Source organism: Ptychodera flava, chromosome 1 (genome assembly GCF_041260155.1).
Source record: "Ptychodera flava strain L36383 chromosome 1, AS_Pfla_20210202, whole genome shotgun sequence".
NCBI classification, from domain to species: Eukaryota; Metazoa; Hemichordata; class Enteropneusta; family Ptychoderidae; genus Ptychodera; species Ptychodera flava.
The window spans coordinates 17,394,915-17,416,652 of record NC_091928.1 but is presented as its reverse complement, the minus strand read 5'-3'; the positions used below and the strand labels follow the sequence as shown (position 1 = coordinate 17,416,652).

The 21,738-nt window shown below is 37.2% G+C and overlaps 2 protein-coding genes across 3 annotated transcripts in view; one reads left to right on the top strand and one right to left on the bottom strand.

The window, feature by feature from the left end:
* Positions 1-2,326, top strand: part of LOC139131664 (hsp70-binding protein 1-like) — a 9,076-nt gene extending 6,750 nt beyond the window's left edge. The window contains exons 6-7 of one of the 2 annotated variants that reach the window (XM_070697821.1): positions 436-644; positions 1,277-2,326. In XM_070697821.1, the coding sequence (XP_070553922.1) occupies positions 436-644; positions 1,277-1,354 (287 nt within the window). In that variant the 3' untranslated portion in view covers positions 1,355-2,326. The remainder of the gene's footprint in view (positions 1-435; positions 645-1,276) is intronic. The other variant, XM_070697831.1, reaches the window with a different exon arrangement.
* On the bottom strand, positions 2,264-21,738 carry LOC139131653 (RNA cytidine acetyltransferase-like). Its single transcript, XM_070697809.1, has 25 exons — positions 21,535-21,738; positions 20,228-20,319; positions 19,356-19,527; positions 18,629-18,813; positions 17,730-17,844; positions 16,938-17,045; positions 16,113-16,340; positions 15,779-15,877; positions 14,856-14,992; positions 14,176-14,321; positions 13,497-13,647; positions 13,227-13,323; positions 12,386-12,502; positions 11,829-11,930; positions 11,253-11,327; positions 10,321-10,434; positions 9,373-9,506; positions 8,985-9,033; positions 8,382-8,481; positions 7,865-7,972; positions 7,258-7,427; positions 6,679-6,897; positions 6,304-6,377; positions 3,945-4,025; positions 2,264-3,245 (listed from the first exon to the last, which is right to left on the bottom strand). Exons 1-25 carry the CDS (start codon positions 21,640-21,642, stop codon positions 3,149-3,151), a joined length of 3,078 nt encoding a protein of 1,025 aa, XP_070553910.1. The 5' UTR covers positions 21,643-21,738; the 3' UTR covers positions 2,264-3,148.

Sequence of the window (21,738 nt, the reverse complement as noted above, 5' to 3'; positions counted from 1 at the left end):
GTTTGCATTTGAGAATGGTATGATTTTGTATGTCGTACCAATCTGTGTCTTCATATGTTGCAATGTCACTTGTAGGGGAATGATTTAAAAGGTACGGATTCAAAGAAAAGAAAAAAACAATGCTTTATTTTTATACAGCTACCTACATCTTTCAGAGTAATAAAGCAATATGAGATGCAAAAAATCAAAGAGTGGGATGAATTTCTGTGAGATACAGCTCAGAAAATAAGATTCAAAAACCAATTTTTCATGTGATATTTTTCTTCTCTCTGCTACATGTACCCACAACATATGTAACTAGGAAGTTGACAAATATTTTTAATGCTGTGAACCTTATGCCAATGACTTTCAGGAGCATAACTCATTTTCTTCAGTTTGAATATTATGGTCTGTTTGAGGGTTTATTGGAGCCAGTTCTATTACTTCTTCTTGCAGATACTTTATATAAGATGGGGTTTGTCCAACAGTTGGTTGGATTGCTGGAGACCCCCCACAATGCATCACATGAACACATTCTATCCATCTTGAGCAACTTGGTGACCAACCATTCCGGCTGTCTTGAAGAGTGCAAGCTTCCAGCAGTGAAGCTGGAAGATATTCTGCGACGGAAAATCGATCAGATTAAAGGAAAGGAAGAATATCAGGTATTAAAAGAGGCTTACTGATCTCCTTCCAGTATTGCCGGTCTGTTGAGGGCGCTCTTGTAAGATGTAAAGAGCATGTCTCATGCATAAACTTTTCTTTAAGATCTTACTAATTAATGTTTGTGAAAACTGATTTTTTTCTCAAATTTAAATTTGAAATTGCAAAATGTTTCTGGAATTCAAACAAGTGATGGAAAACTGGTGAATCAGGTATCAAATACAATTGAATTTCTCAGAGTTTAATACTCCAAAGACGAGGTTTATTACTTTGGGTTACATGCAACTAAGCTATGAAAGGTGAATTCGTTGGAGAGAGATTGATTGATGTCAGGAAAGCCGCTTTTTTGTACTTTCTTGAACGCTCAGTGGTGAAGATTTGCTCCTACAGCTGACCAAATGTCCTGTAATGGATTTAAAACCCTCTTTCAGTGTTTTAATAAAACAAATTAAGAAGTTTAGCATTTCCATGTGACTTGAACGATAAACAGTTTTGAGTAATTGTAGTGAAAAATCTTAAATTTTAGAGCAGATGTAAATTTACCAATTTTTCCATTGTAGTGTGTGTTGTCATAGACGGCAGAGAACCTTTACTACAAGCCATGGTAATCCATCTTTATTCTTCATCCTTACAGGAAGAATTGGAGTTTGCTCAACAAATCCTTAAGTCTTGCTTCTCAAACCAAGGAAACGACCAGGCAATGGACAGATAACTCATTACTGGTACTCCTTAAAACATTCCATGGCTGCGTAGGCAAAGATAGCTCACTGCACTAAAACCAGGCAAAATTATATCCCAGTAGTCGGTGGTCAGGCGTTTTTAGACAGAGACAACAGTAGAAAGCTGTTATCTATGTAATCTTGCTTGCTGCAGCTAAGCATGTAGTCACACAGCTCATCAGCAATACATATTCATGAACATGTGAGATGGATATGTATCTCATATTTGTGGTAAATTTCAAGGGACTGGAATGATCCTTGACTTTGGTCAATGAGGCACACAGACGTGAATTTTTACTCCACAGTGGTGTGGAAACACCACCAACCCAATGTGTTGAAGTTCTTGAAAGCATGGTCAATCAAAGACTGTGTGTTAAGTGCAACAAGATTTATTTGAAAACTCCTGCATCTCTGAAATAATGGACACCTTTTACAAAATTAATAGCTTATAACATCACGGCTGACTACATACAGGATCCCGAACACTCCAAGCTGTGCTGCATTCTGAGAAGGCTGGTACCACAATGGTTTGGTCTAAACTTCTTACCAATATTATAGCAAGTGTGGACTCATTCATAGGGAAACTGAGGGGTAAACACTGCGATCAACAACCTTAGAGGTGGCGATGGTTGAAGTACTCTATGAAAAGCAAAGTACAATGCCTAAGAATGTGTGCAAAAAACTCCGCAGACTAGTGATCACCATGGTACATGTATGTTTCGTCAGAAATATTCATGTTTTTTTGGTGTGCTAAGTCACCCGTGGCAGTGGTGCAGGGCTTGCTCAGAGCAACATTGCTGCCTAGAGTGTTCTGATGTACTGGTGTTGACAGCATCATGATATTTCCAGTTTTCAGAAAGAAATTTCAGGACACTGCACATTTCTTTGTATCATTTATTGTTAGAATATATATCAACAGTTGCATGTGTAGCAACTTACATGATTGAATGAAATAAACATTTTCTAAAAAAATTGCCATCTTTGTGTGTTTATACTTAAGTTTTCAAAATGCCAGGTCTCATGCATATTCATGAACTCCCTATTCCAAGAGATATGGTCTGTCTATTTTCATGACCCCTAAATGACCTTGCATCTTGGTACTGCTATTGGTGTAAATGCACCAATTTGAAACAGTAATCAGTCCCCCCACACTCATTTAATCCTGCTCTGAATTGCAACTCTCAATTATTTTCAAGCTAACTTCTGCATTTTGTCATACAGCCAAATGTCCTGTTTTGAATGATATATCTTACATATCACCAAAAACTGAGTAGACATAAAGTCAATGTATGAATGACCTTTATGACCTACTTTTTGAGAAAATCCTATTTTCAGTTTTGCTGGTTGCATATGGGAGAGAGGTACAGGTATTGTAAAATTCCATCAATCGAAAACATAATGATACTTGGTGATGAGGGGCTTTTGCCAGTTGGGATCAAAATTTGACCATAGTTTAATTTCATCTGCTTGAGTGTCTTTGTCCCTGTGCAGAATAGATGCACACAATAGATATTGTACACTATAAAGATGCAGTGTTATTTGGGTGAATACTCGACCACAATGTGCTCCTGCCAAAATAACTTTCATGCAAAATAGTTGAATTGCATTTAAAAGTGTCTTTTGCATTTGTAAATTACCGGTACATTGTTTTTGTACAACGTGGGCAGATATTAAAGATATGAATAGGGTCTGGTTGAGTAAATTCTGAATCCATGGGTGACTCCATAAATTATATCTGTGTACCAGAGAATGTACCCTTATTTAAGTCAAGTATACAACATTTAAAACTATGATTTATTAAATTTGGCTTTCTTGAATTTTTGTTTGTTTTTCTTCTTTCCTCCACTCTCTTCAGTCTTGCGCTTTCCGGCAGTTTCTCCGGAACTGAAAAATAAGAAAGACGGCAAATTATAAACTTTTTTGCGGTAAAGCTTTCAACATCTGAGGACAGGACAACATATTAAATACAGTGTTGTCTTTTAGCATTATTGTCAAGCCAAATAATAAAATATAAATGATGATGGTCTAGAGTGATAAGTCTCTTCATTGCTGACAATTCTCCCAACAGATAAATGTGATTTCAGAATATGGTGGTGCAGATACCCAGTAACTAGTTAAGTGAAGGTTGAGGACTTCACTGGTTTGACTATCTGTGGCAAATAAAGATACAAAATTGTCCCCAAACTTCCATCTGTGTGAGCAGAAGTATATAAGCCTTCACCAGGTTTGATCCTCACACATACTTTTCTCAGCACAAAATATAAAACTTTTCTGCTCTACACACTGTGTCAGCTTTGACAGTAGCATCAAATTGTCTTTGAGAATTCGTTGTAATCACATAAAATCCATGGACACAGGAAGTTGACTGTCAGGGAACAGTGAATAGGACACCTCATCTACCTGACTGTAACAGGGGAGTCTTGAATATCTTTTGACATTGAAGAGAGAAGATACATTATGGCCCAGACAAGGGACAATGTGCCTCAAGGGTACATTGTCACTTGTATGGCTTATGTTTATATTGCATACCATGTAATAATAGTTATTGGGGTACTCTAAGTGACTCAATAGGGAAATGTTTACCTTTTGACACTGACAACAGCCTGAGCTGATCCAGACTTCAAAGCAGCCTGCCATTCATCATCGTCTCCTTTGATTTCATATCTGTCATGTAATAAACACACATGATGTTACATGGGTGTGGTTGATATACATGTAACATACACAGATCACTATTACAGTTATACAGTCCATACAGTTTCTCCTGCCTTTTTACAGAACAACTGCACTACCTGCTTACTAGTAAAACATGACAGGATCTCTCAGAGCTTAAAGTGTAATTTTGACACTCTGTGTGTCATTCATCTTATCATTCATGCAAATTGCATTTTGTAGAGTCACGGTTATGAACTTTTGCTCCTGGACAATTTACACCTATGAAATCAGAGAATGGTAGATACTATTTCACCTGTTCACCCCAGTACGGTACCGTGTAAACAGGTCGACGATCGTGCTTGTTAACAATGTGTTTAGGCCAAACTATGGTGGTGAAAAGATTAAATTTGACCTAGAAAAGATTGTGTCTTGTGCTGTTCATTTTACAGTCTTCAAATCAGGGTTCATACACTTCAAGTAAATCAAAATTCCAGGACTTTCCAGGAGTTTTTTTGCCATTTTCCAGGAGTATTTGTGGTTGAAAAATGCCATTTTCCAGGAGTGTTTGCACGATAAAGCTTGCAATTTTAATAAGCATCATACACTAATTTTTTCTAAAGTTTTCATCGTCCACAAAACTTCAGCCCATAAGACATCATTTTGCTGACAAATGCAGTCAATGACGGGTTGACAGGTTTTGATGGTGACGACATCTTGAATAACATCACTGACGACTGAGACAGTTGTGAGTGTGGTGTCAGGAAAGATAAACTCGGGGAAGGCTTAGAATTAGTCGATGACTTTACATTTGATGAAGATCGGGCAAAGAAATCATTAATTTGTGATTTACTTGCTCCTGTTTTTTTCCTACCAGAGCTCGATGTTTTGCTCCTTTAGCATGGCTTTTCATAGCCCCGCGTACAATGTTGTGTGTTCTCGGCGTTATGAAGCCTCCCACTACAGCCCTGCTAAGGTCCATAGACATGCGGTACCAATTTGGACCGCATACGAAAAACTATTTTTCTAACTACTTTCGGCTGAAATCAACTCGATTCCAATCTACCGTATGCCTACCCCGGTACCCGAATAACTCAACCGCTCACAGACTGTAAAAGAACTGTTCGCATGACGTCCGAAACCATTAGTTTGCTGGCGATGCACGGTCAAGGATAGCCCTGCGTATGATGCTGTGTGTTCCGCTACAGCTAATCGCCCCGGGCGATTAGCTGTAGCGGAACACACAGCATCGTACGTAGGGCTACCGTAGGTCAAGGGCCCAAAGGCCAGCGATATCTGGCATGAAGGTACCGAATGGCGAGCCACAGAAACACGGAGCATCATACGCAGGGCTAGGCTTTTCGATACATCGAAAGTCTTTTCACAAAGTTTGCATCATGCCGGGAATTTATCTTGTGCCCGCTCCAGCCATCCTATGTACTCGGGCTGTTTAAACCAATGATCGCTGAATAAACACTTTCCAGGAGGCATTACTGTGACTGATGACCCGAACAAACTTAAAATTTCAACACGGTCCCTCCACAAGCAACTCATGCCCACTTCGATGTCACTGTACGTGCGTGCAAAACCATGGACAATCGAATACACAATATGATCTCGCCCACGCTAGTGCAAGAGTACCCCTTTACGACATTATAAGAAACATTACTACGCTTTCCAAATTTTGTCTCAGGAGGGCTCCCCACCTGTCGCAAAACAACTTTTCGCATTTTACGATTTTGACGTTCGACAATTATACTGTTTGACATTCGCCTTTACGATCTGGCCGTTCTCGACCGTGTGCGATCGTAACTAGCGATTTTCCAGGAGTTTCCAGGAGTAAATTTGATTTTCCAGGAGTTTCCAGGACTTTCCAGGAGTGGTTTTAAGTTTCCAGGACTTTCCAGGATGGTTTAAATCAAGACTTTCCAGGACTTCAGAGCGTACGAACCCTGCAAATACTAGTATTTGAGAATATCAAAAGCAGGTATGTACTAACTTAATTCAAAGATCTTACCTCAAGTTTATCAAAACACATTCATATGGTAAAATACCAATTTACAAATGTATTGTTGATAAATATGACAACTGCTGCACATCCCAATCGAAAACAATGGGCAGGACTGAACAACACTGAGCCACAGTTGAACAATTTTACATATTACTATAATCCTAAGGGATCCAGTTGCCTTACAAACCTATGGCAGGGCCCCCTAGGAAAACCACATTGCTTTCATACATAAGTCTGAGCTCAGTGTACTGTTATGGACGCAGATTCAGTAGTACTCACTGGCTGAGGTTGATATTCTTTAACTGTTCAAGTTCTTTCTTTTGTTTTGCTTGAATTTCAGCGGCAGCTTCCTCCTGCAATGAAACATTCCAGAGTGAACATGCACGTGAAAAGTGTTGTAAACTGGAAGGCTCAAAATCAAATTTTCCTAATTCTGTATGTTCAACATATCTACTAAATCAATAATTGTGAAAAGTATGTATGTTACTTGCAACTACTAGTATTTACAGTTCACAATGGATTCTATTAGATTAGAACTTGGACACAGTGTTATTGTATACTCAAACCATAATGTCATGCGAGATAAAGCTCTCTCACACTGTGTGGTCAAAACTGAATTATAAAACCATTGAAACCATCGATCTAGAAACTCACCAATTCCTGTTTCATTGTCTTTTTTGTTGGCTCCATGACAACGGTTTTCTCAGCTGCGATCTCCTTCTCCAAATCTTTCTCCAAGATGGAATTTAGATATTGGGAAACTTTCCGGATAACTCTGTTGTACAATCCAAGAATCTGACTCACTGGAAGATCCAGTTCCTTTTCCAGAACTTCAACAGTTTTATGCTGGAGTCCCAGACCAAGCAGCACGGCCTAAAACAAGAAAACATAAAAACACTTCCTACATATCAATGCAATGTATATGCTACAACAATAAAATCATTTGTTTTGGGCAGAAGTCATAAATTTTCAAGATTTAATTTCACTATTTGGATGTTCTACAGTGATTTAAATTCACTGATTTTGCCAGTAAAACAATAGAATCCATTGCTATTAAACATTTTAACTTGAATTTAATTTATTGCATATCATCTTTCAGTAGAAGTGGCAACATTAAATCCAAGTGAATAATTATAATGTTTACAGTAATTGGTAGCTTCTGAGTTCCGAAGTGAAGTCGAGCAACACAGGATTGTCAGGATGAAGTTTTTAAGTGAGAACTTTTGTACTTACAGACTGTACCGCTGAGAGTTGTACGTCTAACTTATTAAGGAAGTAAAGCTTGGCTATGCCTGGCAACAGATCTGTTATCAGATGATTATCCACCATATTCCGGGAATACAGATCCAATCGTTGAAGATCATACTTTGAAAATTCAAAGTCAAGTTCTGCTCTTGGTAGACCTATTAAAATGAAAAGAGAGAGGTCAAGTTCACTGTTAAACATGAAATACACTGTAGTAAAAAATTACTGAACTATTTACAAAACTAATGATGTAGGGCTCATACAAAGTACAAGGTTCCTTGTTAAATTCATTTTATTTACATCCCTACTGATCTGTGAAAATGGACACAAACACACAATGATATCAGAGACGCTGAAGAACTTGTTTGTGATTGTCATTTTAACCCTTTCACCACCATGGTTTGTCCCAAATCCATTGTTTTCTATGGTAAAGTTGGACCTGTATACAGGGAACTGGGGGTGAAAGGGTTAATTCATGGAACATTCTTGTTCCTGAGCTTTCCTATTATCTGTTATTAGAGGTATGGCGTTGATGAGGACATCTTTCTGTATAATCACAAATAAAATACAAGTTCAGAGTGTATTACACACTTACCTAGGGAGTCTTCTTTATATTTCTTGTTATGCAGAATGCTGAGGGCTAATGAAGGCTTGAAACTTGCAAACTGATATGACAACAAGGAAATGAATCGCTTTCTGAAATCTATGAAGATAAGAGAGAGAGGCATTCTATGCTGATAATCTTGACTTCAGACATGGAAATATACCTCAAAATTTATTTGTAGAAAGTATCACCTCTGGTCTCACTTAATACTAAGCATTCTGCTGAAATAGGTTTTAAGAGTGAATCAGAAAGATAGGTAAAAATTCTATCATTCTTCTGGCACTACAATAAAATAACTGCTAGCATTATACGAGTTTTATATGAAGGGAACGATTCAAACAATAATATATTCCAAACACTACCCGGTAAGTCTTTGGGGCTTTGGGGAAATCAACAGATAAACAGTAGATAACTGTGTCTACAACAGGTACTTCCATCTACAACTTGACAGAATCAACATTGGGATTACACTTTTGTCATGTGACCTCAAATCAACCAATTACAGTACCTTTTGAGAAAGCCATCAGCCAATTAGAATCTTCTTGCCCTTTTTCTTCTTCATTCAGGAGTTTTAACATGATGCAGGAGTGTTCCCCTGTCAAGTCATTCTAAAACAAACATCCAAACGATATGGTGAAAATTAAAGGCCAGTGTTTCTTCAATGCTGTTTATGGTGCATTTGTCCTTCATGCATGAAGATTTTAGCACATATTATTAGGGCCAACCAAAACAAACTCTTAATAATTTCAAGATTAAAATGACTGAAATTTTGTTGGAAAGAATTTTGTTGCCTCGTGTGTTCAGAGATGGCAAAACGTTTGGAGTACCGGCATGTGATACATTTTACTAGCTCAAGTTGGGTAACATAAGTGATGGGTTTGAGCACTTTGGTAACATGTATTTTTTCCCCTTTTTAATGGCATTGATGTACCAAGATATGTTTGTAAAATGTACAGCCCTTTAAGAATGTGCGTATACTAAATGTCCTTGCTCGATTGTTGATTACTGGAGTGGTGCTTTGACTTGAATGCCGCCATCTGCAAGCAACTTCATCATTCAAATCATCTATCTTTGTGACACAACCACAGTGATGGCACAATGGAATACTTACCGCAGTCTGTCTCAAATAAACGGGAAGATAACCAGCCCTCTTCCAAAACCTGTCAGAAGAGATCAGTAGACACAAATTCACTGATTGTAAACTTGTATTAATACTGAATTATAAATTGGCACAGGATAATGCTAACCAAACTGATTGGATGTTAACCCCAGTGATGAAAGCTGACTACCGCAATGATGTTTTGTTTCGAAGCTATAAACAAATGAATTAAACTATTGTAACTTCATGTGATCACATAACATAATTTTCACAAAAAATTAATGATTTACATAATGCTCTTCCTTTTTTCAAACTTCAAAGTCAATATCACAAGCGTTACTAAACCATGGTGATTTCACAACCATAGTGACATTGTCAATTACAGTTCCTGCTGTCTTACCTCAGTAGATCAGCCGTAAGGCCATATGACACTCCTAGATAGTCTAACCTCTCTGCTGGTCTTTCACTCAGTTTGGATAACAGTGGAGGTAAATTCTTCTTCGGAGAGACCACTTCCTCTATCAACGATACATCCTGATTGGGCGATAAAACAAGGTAAATTACGGCAATAGAAAACATACTGAACATTTATTCCAGCTGTTGCCATCATCGGCATCACGTGATGTAACTAAACTTAAATACACCTCTACATTTATGGTGAAAATGTTGTAGAATACAACCAATGCAGGGAAAATGTTACATGCGTGAGGATATAACAATTGTAAAATGTCATATTAGTATAAATTCATACAGAGTAACATTATCGCAAGATTCATTTGACATGTTCACCCCAGCTTCCTGGTCAAAGGTCCACAATCACAATGGATAACAATAGGCTTGGACTGAACATTTGCAGTGAAAGGGTTAAACGTATCAATCTTATGATAATGACTCATATTCAGTGATACATATTCCTATGCCTGGATTTGTACACATTATCACCATGTGCCTATCGTTTGTGTAGAAGGTAATTGCTTTATCATTCAAATGACAATGCCATATTAACCCTCTGGGTGTTGTTATTTTGCCTACCAAAATTTTAGTGCAACATTTTACTAATATTTATCAGTTTCTTTGTAATTCTTTTGATAATTTTGGACCAAATTGGCATCACATTTAATTGGCTACATTCTTTTATCAATTTTTTTGGCAAAATCTGAAAAAAATGGACTTTTATATAGGTGACAAAAATTGACTTTGGCGCTCAAAGGGCTAATATCATTAATACCGAGGATTTTTAGACGTTTGTCACATCAAATATGCAGATAACATATTTCCCGTATTCTTCTAATAAGTAACTCTACACAACAGGGTTTGATATGTTGAGTTGTGACTCCAGTATACTGACCTCTGTGTCCACAGTATGGATATCTTGATGGCTGACTGAAGTGTCTGACAGGCTGGGTATTTTACCTTCATAGTAATGTTGCAGTAAAGCTAACGCACGTCTTCCATAACCCATCTATAAAGTCAACACAGGAAATTTTCATCAGCTGAAGACATTGCAAGGTACAACTGTTATTTACTAGTCACAAGGATTTGAGAAATGTTACTGTGAACATTACACATTAAAATCTCTGGCCATTCAGTGCTCTAGGTGTGGAAGCATTAACGTCCCAACTGATATATCTGATTCAACAGCGTTGATCGCGATTTCAGGTTTGTTACTAAATATAGCTGCACGCGCGCAATTTTCCGACAAGAAACGACCACGCTGCCTGAAATTTGGACAAATTTTGTTGTTGCATGCTCGGCTGTTGTTGTAGCTTTGTAGTCTAAGCCATAGATTCATATGAATAAGTGTGACGTTTAGTTTGCATTGTAACACTTGCAGGTTTTATTTTCGTCGTTTATGCTGAAAATGCAGACAAATATTTATTTATGCATATTAATGAGAGAAAAACCATGACGTCATTTGCGATCAGTGCTATGGCAGCATATTTACACGTCCTTCACTTTACAACATATATGTAGCATTCAACACATTAGATCCTACAGTGCATACTCTATGTTTAGATGCATTAGACTAGCTGCTACATGACAATATTAGTATAAGTTTAAGTTGTGTTTTTGTTGATGTCATATGAACTCTGTGAATATGTGATACATATACAAATAAACCATTTCCTTTTATCAACATGATATCCTTGTCTTTGAATTCTTTGAGTAAAACTTTGATACAATACATGAACCAAACATTATCCAAAATGTACAACTTGGAATTTTCATCTAAGTCTCAGAAATCTATTCATTACTGAGGGTCCTGTTCAGTTTTCTTACCCCTTGATAATCCGGATGCGTGGCTATCCTGACAACTCTGACTCCGGATAAGCTTGGGAATTCATGATCTTGGAACTGTAAAGAAATAAGAATAGTTGAATATTTTGTGAGCACAGACAGTGTCTCAAAATGTGAAGAAATCAGTCATTTACAACAAAATTGTAGTGAAATTTTAGCATAAAAATTGCGTGTAGGAATTTAAAAGTCCCCATAATACAGATGTCATGAAATTTCAACTTTCCTTAGCCATTCAGATCTACACTTCATGCTTGTTTTTCTGAATAAATTTATTCAATTATGCAAATTGTATTAATGAACATTCGTGAGTTATTATCAATGGAGTATACTCACTGGCCTATATTCACACACAGTCTACAGCACAAGTATCAATATTCTTGCCTCAGTGTTTAAACCCTCTTTGATACTTTAATTTAAATCCTTCCCTAGCTGTTCCGGACTGATGTATGAAATTTCACTGACGCAAAACAGATTCCCTACTTTTCTGAATGTACATGCACAATCCAAACATAAACTCAAATTTGTGTAAATGCCATGAAAACTTCACCATGTCCTCACCTGTTGTGACACAGTCCATGGAATCAGATCTCCTGAAGCTCTCTTGCCTCTCGAAAGACTGTCAATGATGGATTTCTTGGAAATCTCTCCTTCTAAACACACCTGTTGATGTGCAATAGAACAAAGGATATTGTGAACTTTCTTTTCTCATTCAATATTCACAGTACACAGATAGACAGAGAACACAATATGACTACTGACTTTGCACAATTTGTATCCAAAACCTACAGAACATTTTATTTTTGATGGCATTGATCAGTATTGCAGATACCAGCATACAGATTTATACTTTTGAATATTTGAAGAGATATTAACTTGTCAATAACCAGTATCTTACATTAGTAAGTATAAGCATATTGTGTACTGACAGATTATACTGGAGGAGCACAGCAATGACAAATTACACGACAGAATTGAATATGACACACATACGGCAAGACAGTCGTTGCTTGTGACTATGTACAATTTCTAAAATCATACCTATATCATCGAAACTGTTGGGACATGAAAGTACATGATTACCAGGTGTTGGTGTTAACAATATTATAAAAACTCACCTGAATCACACATAGTACCTCGGGCAAGGCATTCTGGGTAGAGTCCACAGGGGGCAGCAGACAGAAGAGATGATGGGCTGGTGCATCTGATAACATCTGCATATCATTCGGTGTGTTCTGTGGAGATTATAATACTGGTCAATCTGTGAGCACACCTATGACACTAAACCCAACTTCCACATGACATCAGTATCTGAGGGGGCTTATTGTGATGAATAAAACAAATGTATCCCCTAGGATGGTGTTGAATTGTATTGTAGAGAGCATGGAGCAATGTACTTTGCCCTCAGTTTCTGCTAGATGTGTCATGAATTTATTCCATATTATACACAGAAGTTTGACAATAATAAAATTTCATGACATTGCCATCATATCTACAGTACAGATGTGAATAATAATAATTATTCACAAACAAAAACAACTGATCAACAGCACAGTTAATCTTTCTGTTGTGAAAGTTTCTGAACTAGAGATGATCAAGAAACATTACTGCAATGTACAACTGGAAACGATTTATCTCCAAAATATTTTCCTCGGTATATGGTAACCAAATGAATGGTACTGGTTCCCTCGGTCATTTCACTGGCATTCAGTTTGGGTTATCAAAACAATAACACCATTTGAAGCAGTAGAAATGTTATGAATGTTGCTAAACAATCCAACTTACACGCACCTATCCATAGAAAAAATTATCTCCTGCAACTTGAACAAACCTGTTCATCTCCAATTCCCTGTAAACAGGCTCATATTCACCATTGACAACACTCAGTTTGGGCTAAACCGTGACGGTAAAAGGGTTGAACAGTACCGTCTCTACTATGATAAAGGTAAGTTGACATACCTTGTAATGTGAAGCTACATAGAGTGACATTAGCCTCTGCAGAAATACTTCTGATGCTTTGTGGTAGCTGAAAAGAGTATCTCTATTTACATAATACGTGTCATTGTCAAGGAATCCAACTGACATGTGACATCATGAAGGTAGACATACATCAGTAATATATTGCAATTTTTTATAAAGTTTAACAAAATCCAATACAGTAACTTCTTTGATATTTAATTGCGACAACTTTGTGAGATTTTCTCAGTCATGTGTTTACAGAAAGGATATAAATCACAATTTTCTGGAAGAGGGCATCCTGAACTAATTCTTGAAATGTTGGACACGTCCAGACACAGTAAGTGATTCAACCATTTCTCTACTTCATCACCGGTGGCATATCGAATAGATTCCTTTAGTGTAAATTCATGCAGCACTCTTCCTGAAATTCAGAAGGGAACAAAATCTTTGGTATTAGCGGACCCCAGCTAGTGTTGTCTCAGATTACCAAGTTTTAAAATCAACAGAGCTCAATGCTTTTTTATCAACAGGGTTATTGGTCAATTGAACAGACTCAACTAGCTTTTCAATTTTGTATTTTCCGTCATTTTACCCTGGTATACTTTTTATTGACTTTTACTGTGTGCTGCCTTGATTTTAATACATGTATTTTAAATTGTCGTCATTTTTGTAATTGATGTATATGTGTTTGTGATTGCCACAAAACTTATTGCCCAAATTGGAATTATAAAAGATTTTTGATTTATTGATTGATTGAAGAACAAGAAACAACTCTGCCATCATGATTTGAAAAGAGCAAACATAAACAAAGTGACATCTTGAGGTGTCCAAGTATGGCGTAGGTTGATGAGTTGGATAAACTTTCAAGGTGGAGTTTGCTGTAAACAATGATTATGACAAACAGTAAACAAATAAACAAACTGAAAACTGACTTCAAAATGAAACTCACCTGACGCTGAAGACCCAGCCTCAGACTTGGTTGCCATGGTAGCAGCTGCCTTGGCTTCTGTGGTGTTTCCACCTCCAAAGGTCAAATTTTGCTGTCTTAACTGCTGAATCAGCTTAAGAGAAAGTGATCGACCAGTACCTTCATACCTAGAGTATATGAAACATGACAAACAAATGAAGGTCTCTAGACTTGTTTCAAAATTTTTTGTACTGGTACATTGAAAAATATGGTGTTATCACAAACAGAATGATAAAATACACCTTTCAATGGTCACAATACTCACCAACCTGGACAGTACCAAGGCCCTACGATAATTATCTAATCGTAAGCATGATTTGCAATTAATACTTCTGAGACAAAGAAAGCAATCTTGAATGACAGTTTTCTGTAAATTTTAACAGACTTTGTTGTCACCATGAACAGCAAGCCTTCACTGAGCATGTAAATTGAGAAGCATTTCAAGTGAAGTTCACAGTTGTTGATGGTGAATATAAATACAGTTAACATTCTGGCATCACTCTAGCCAAATTAATCCCTATACTTTGCTGGAATCTCAAATGTCCTCCAAATAATGTTGCCATATTAGCAAGGTGAATATTATAGCAAATACTGTTGAACTTCCCTTAGAGATGAAAATCAGTGAGTTTTTCTCCTACATCGTTGACTCACTCGATGCTTACCCGTTAACAGTAGACGACATGAAGACTAAATATGGTCCAAGTAGGTTCTTGACTAGTGGCAGTGGAATTGCTGCTGCTTCGTCTATCACAACCAACTCAGCTTGACCAAGTTTATGTGCATCTCCTGGATGGATGTACTGTTTGTAAATAATACACAAATATTACATAATCTAAAGAGGTAACAATTTGAAACTACTCTGTCAAATTTACTTCAAAATGAATTCACTGCCTGATGAGCTCATCTAATCCTTGGTTTGAGAAATAAATATATTCATTCATGCAAACTGTATTGATGGACATCGTTTGACTATACGATTCAGCTGATAATGAGTCAGTATCCGTGGAGTATACCATGTTAATTGGCCTAAAATTGTGCCTCACATACCTGTAGATGACGTTGTGGGTCAGACTATCTCATATGATTTCCATTTGACTTTGTATAATAACATTTGTGTTGTCTGAGAGTATAAAACCTATAATTGCTATTGTTCATAGCTTTGAATTCTCAATGTTTAACATGTTTTGAGGAGTTATGGGCAGCAAACAGACTTCTACCAAAATAATTTTGTTAAAAAAAGTGGATTTAAATTTTGAGTTTGAGATTGCCCTTTTTTTGGGCAATACTTGTTATGGTAAATTTTTTCAAATTCAAAATGAATGAAAACCAATCATGTAAAGTTTTGTCATTTTGAATTTGAAAATGACAAAACTTTACATGATTGGTTTTCATTCACTGTGGCCTGCATTTGGAACCAGAAAATGTGTACATTATATGCAAATATGAAATAATTTCAAGGTTGCAAGCTTTGAAATTCTAGTTTCAAATTGATGTAATCTGGGTTTTAAAATGCCATCAATGAAACTATGTCATTTGTTGCTTCAGAAAAAATGTTAATGTTTACAAACCATTTCAGTTAACTGACCTGTATTGTTTGCCGGTGCTCACGGAATATATTGACCCTGACGACAGCTTTGTTGAATTCTGGATTTGTGGACTGCACAAGTTCATAGTCAAGATGTTCCTAGTGTGAGAGAAAACAATGATGATGAATGATGATTCTGAATTCCCAAATAACAACATTTTCTGGAAAAGTCACACATTGATTGATGATGATGCATACTATTTGTGGCATTTGAAAAATTCTGGAAATATAAGAATTTTGAGATTTGAAATGATATTCTGTGGGTTCAAATAAATTCCTTTTAGAAGTAGACCAAGGCAATGACACTATGCAGCTCTGTTACATAAATAAATACCTGGTATTCCAAGGCATCAAATCCTTTGAATATAAACTCAAATAATGTCCGCAGATTTTCTGGACTTGGTGCTGTCACAAAAATGTTTGAATAACTGAAAGCTACAGCTGTTGCCATAGCGAGGCCAAGGGCTGCTGACTTCCCTCTTCCTCTGGCTGCTGTCATGGCAACTGTACTCCTCAGCGTCTTCTCCGAGATGGCCTCCACAAACTTCAAAACAGCTTTTGCCTGAGTGTTGAGAAATTTCAGTATTAAATTGCGTTTGTGATTAGACAACCATTTCAGTGATTTGTACATAGAGGAGAAATTGTGGTCAATTTCATGCCGCATGTTTGCAAGCTGCCCCAATTATGCCTTAGGATGTTGAGACGATGGTTATGCCAGTGTTTACTGGACCCTCTGCTGTACTGATTGATGGCTGCTTTTTTTTAACTGACCTGTACTTTTTTCAACAAATCTACAGCCAACTCAGAGAAACTATTTTCTGAAGAAACTTTTCACTTTGGTGTTGATAGGCCTTACAGTCATCCTCAGGTTGTGTGCTGCTAAACATACATGTTATTCCAACACTAAAAAATTTGCATCAAAATGACATCATGCCTGATACTGGAACAAAAAATCATACTAGTTTAGTAACAACTTTGCAATTATGATGACATCAATCCATTTCAATTCCTGTCAACATTAATTCAAAAACATTACTCAAAGAAAATAATTTGACATAATGTATGCAGAGGGACAGTCTACATTATGATATCATGGTACAATCAACCCAAAATATTTCACTGCAGGATTAAATTGTGTTCCTCATATGTTATTATTTACCTGGTCTAATGTTTTACAACAGTTGACGACAACTCCTACAGGTTGAGTGTCTTGAAGAGATTCTTTCAGCTCTTTGAGTTCCAGCTCAGCAGCACTTAACGATTCCTCCTGGAAAATTAGACAAGCAAATAAAATCATACTTATAATTAACTAGTAATCACCTATTGAAAGTAAACTTGTCACTGCCAAACCTTTTCCTGCCAAGTCTGCCAAAATTGCAATGATTTTGCAATGATTGAAGCTGACCAAGTCAGCATTTATAGCCAGCCACATCCAGTGACATGCACAATGCTCAGGCGGATATTTATAGGGGCTAAAACTGGCTACCTGAGAACAAGTACGTTGCAGTCTTATGAGACATACCAAATATGTGATAAAAGGTTTTTCACCAACTTGGCAGGATGGCAGATGACATGCTCATGTTACATGCAGTCCTTTATCAGGAGCAAGGGAATAATTTGGCACTGGTGGTCCTGTAAATCTGTTAAAAGCAGTTTGCTTGTCCTGAATACACTTTTCATCATACTGCTACGTATTGCTGGTTGTAGTCACTGGTGACTCGACTGGCAAAATTAACTTTGCTGGTCAAGTTAAATATTTCTTAGCCTTAGACCTCAATTCACTTGATTTCATCATTCCTACCTCCTTGTTTTAAAACATTTGACATGTATGAATGACTTTCATTCATATAATGCACTGAGAGAGAAATTATTTCATTAGAAATATCTTTCTTTGCTTTTGATTTTCTAAAATTAATCACTCATAGCTGTTTTATATACAGATATCACTTACCCTTGACCTTGGAGGTACTGGTGCAATGGACAGACAGTGGGATGATATTGGTAGTATATTCAGCTGATCATCTATCACCATGCAGTTTTTACAAGATGCTAGGGACAGTAGAAACCTGAAATGAATGAAAATCACTGAGTACTTTCACAGACACAAAAGTGGTTGCTATTGGCAGTGGAATTCTCTTAGTTCTCTATATTACAGAATGTGAAGGTAAATCACAGTAAGTTTTGACAATTTGCAGGGCTTCAAAATTTACTGGTTGTTTTAAACTTAATCACCATCTGTATATCGGTTGTCATGGCGTTCTAACCAAGCAGTTTTGGTAATGGTTCTCCTCTGGAATGAAAGGATGCAATGTTTTCTACAACGCCGTTGTGCATGTGTTGCTGTTTGTACAGTGGTCTATTAGAATTCCAGGTTTAACATATTCAATAGTTCATTCTTTCTATTCATATATTTTGCAAAGCATCAGACAGGGTGTATCCTGACGCATCAAGTCAATTCACCAAACAATATTATTAACACAACAGTACGATTTTGAGGAAAGTGATTTAGTGCTACGGTATTACAACTCTACATTTTTTGCTGGAACGATGTCTACCGGTATAACCTTGCTCATTCTCTCTAATTTGTAGGGTACAGTATTTTATATATTGCATTCATTACATAAGACTGACTCAAGGAAGTTCCTAAAAAGCAGGAAAATTTAAAGAGAAAAGGAAGACCAGTTTGCCAATATTATATCAGAACTTGCAGTGATCATACAATGTGTGCAGTTGTCAGTTTTTGCAATCGTTGAATGCTGCTATGTTTGGTAAACGAGTCAGGTTATGCCAGTTTTTTGAAAAAACCCAAAATTATGGAAAAGAAAATTACTGAAAAGTTGAAACTCAAACCTTTCATTGAAACGTCCAACCACGTCTCTGTGTGCTTCTGTTCTAAACCTCGAATGTACGTCCATTGTCATTGTGTACAGTTGTTTCAACGATGCCATCGTACGTAACAGAATTACCACTGTGCCACCACCTTCCACGGTCTCTATGGTTCTGGCTAATAGATTTGGAGTCATAGCTTCAAAATCCTGTGAAATACACGTAATAGAAAAAGTACACTGAATTTGCCATTCTATCTTTTCTTTCATATTAATAAGAGGATGTTTGAAAGTTTGCTTGAAGAAAGTTTGAGCAAAAGTTTTAAGTCTTTCAAGTTTAAAATGATACAGTCATCGGCAACTGCATTCAAAGGTCGTATCAGACCCTTACAACTGATGAAAACTTTGTATTCAAGGTACAATGGTGATTGATGAAAGTTAAAACATGTCTGTCATAATCTACATCATATAATTTAAATGTCGCAGCTATGATGATGAGGTGTATATAGATATAGTGCATGAAATACATTGTTTGTAAACATGAAACTGACACAGGAACAGTTCGGACGACTGTTTCCCTTTAAGGCAAGAAGACGTACAAGTTCATACCTTACAAACTGATATTATCATACACTACCCTTCAAGGAGAAAATGGGTACTCGATGAATTACCTTTAGTTTTTGTGTACATACCTGTGTCACAGTAATTTTAGGAAACAAACATTTCATAAACAAACTCAAACAAGTAATTACCTGTAAAACACACATTCCATATGTATTTCCAAGTATCTTGTGTGTTTCTGAGTAATAACAATATCTTATGTTTGTTGCTGCTATGAACAATTCAAAAGGGTCATCTTCTTTCAAGTCTAGCGTTCCACTTTTAATTTTCTTTTGAAGTTGTCTCATTCTCTTCTTCCGATGGCTGAAAAGAGAAATCACAAAGTTACGCGATGACAGCACTAACATCATTGATGCAAGATAAACATTCTTCACTGAAATATTGGAAAAAATTTCAGTATATTTGTTTCCTGCATAAAATGTATGATCTTGGTAAATAATATACCTCCTTTGCATATTGTAGCATTCAACATCTGGTTGAAATCTAGACAGTGCATATATCTTCTGACATGCATTGTTTTGTTGGCTTAAATTCAGTGTGCACAAAAGTTGAACTGTCATAAATTATAATGCACCTTATAGGGACATGGGCCATGTGATACGGTCAAAAAAAAAAGACATTGGTGTTTCTGGTAACATGCCTCTGAAAATTAGAGTAGGCAGGTTTGAATTTTTTTTTAATTTTTATGTTTTGTTCACGGTAAGATAAGGTAAATTTTAGAGAAATTACACATTTTTTTGAAAATGTGCAAAACAATGTCTAGGGTCAGTGGATTTTTCTAGGGTAGGTCAGTTTACTGGAAACATTATTTTTTTGGCTTAACTCAGATACTGAGTAATGGTTTACTGCAAATCTCTAAGAGATCAAGAAAGTTTTATTTCTAAACGCTGCAAACATCTTGAAATATTTGAGTTAGACTGCAATTTTAAGATTGGTCTGTTCCATCACAGTCCCTCTACCCAGTGGGTAGAGGGTCAGTGGTTCAATCATGTACAGTTCTTACCTGCTAAAACCTAATTCCTTTTTGTAACACCATAGTACTGAAGGTCTGGCTTTGACTTGAGACTTGGATAGCATGTGATGCAGGATTACAACCTGCAGAGAGAAGAAAGTTTAAACAAAGATATATGTGCTTGTATACCAGTATTTCAAATATTTTCGTGTTTCTGTCAGGTTTACACAGGGAGTTGTGGCACTGACTTGTGGAATATACATTACAATTTACATATATAGATATTGATATACTGCATGTAGCTAGCTGCAAAATTGTAGCTCTACGGTGAGGCGGTCGGTGAGTTTTGGTTTTTGCGACCTCGCTCACCAGTAGAGCTACAATGCCGAAGGCCCTGAAGCATACAAAATAAGCACGCTGCACATGGCATGGCATTTTGATGTAAAATCCCATATATTTACTGCATTTGGTCATACTGATTTATCACTACTGAAGATTAAACACTATATACTACACTAACCTTGTCGTGTATGGGGTTTGGTATTTGTTCAATCACATACGTCGATCGCGTTCCAAAAACATTTCTTGAAGCCGCCATTACCAACTTCCGGTAATGGCGGCTCCTAGAAACACGCTCAATGTTTATGGAACGCGATCGACGTGTCTGTGCTAATACCAAACCCCATAAACGACAAGGTTAGTGTAGTATAGTGTCTTCAGTAGTGATAAATCGGTACGACCAAATGCAGTAAATATGTGGGCTTTTACATGAAAATGCTGCGCCATGTGTGGCGTGCTTATTTTGTATGCTACAGAGCCTTCGGCATTGTAGCTGTACTGGTGAGCGAGGTCGCAAAAACCAAAACTCACCGACCGCCTCACCGTAGAGCTACAATTTTGCAGCTAAGATGTAGCATACTGTATACAGCAGAGATGTAGTAGACGGACGCTGGCTACATATCACTAAGCTCTGCGTGGCAGGACTGTGTGTTACCGGCGTTATACGGCCTCCTACCACAGGTGGGAGGCCGTATAATGCCGGTAACACACAGTCCTGCCATGCAGAGCTACATCACTGCAAAAAGTAATTGTAGTACATGTACTACAAAGTACAATATTGCAATAGAAGAACCTCAGCACGGTAGTGGTACACGCAGTGTTTATGTCATAGTGATGTACACATGTAGCCTACGGTTTTCTGCGATGTATCGTGCAGAAAGGAAATCCCTCACCCTCCACACAGGTACAGTGGGGAAAAGCGTGGGTAACGTCACCGTTACCGAAACGAGCAGACGATGATGAAAATTGAAAAACAGCTGACTGCGTTCATAGCGCCATCAGATCAATGCGGGTCATACCTGGTCTCTGCCTTTGTCACCAACGACGACAAACATACTTCTTTGTCTAGTAGCGACTCCATTTTCGATAAGTACTCTTATTCGATTGTCTACCTTTTTCCTGACCATTTTGTTATCGTAAATTTAGAATGTACCAACCAGCAGACGTATCAGCTGGGTCTGGCCTGCTGCACATGAACTGCACATGTGTTTTGTTACTGCGCA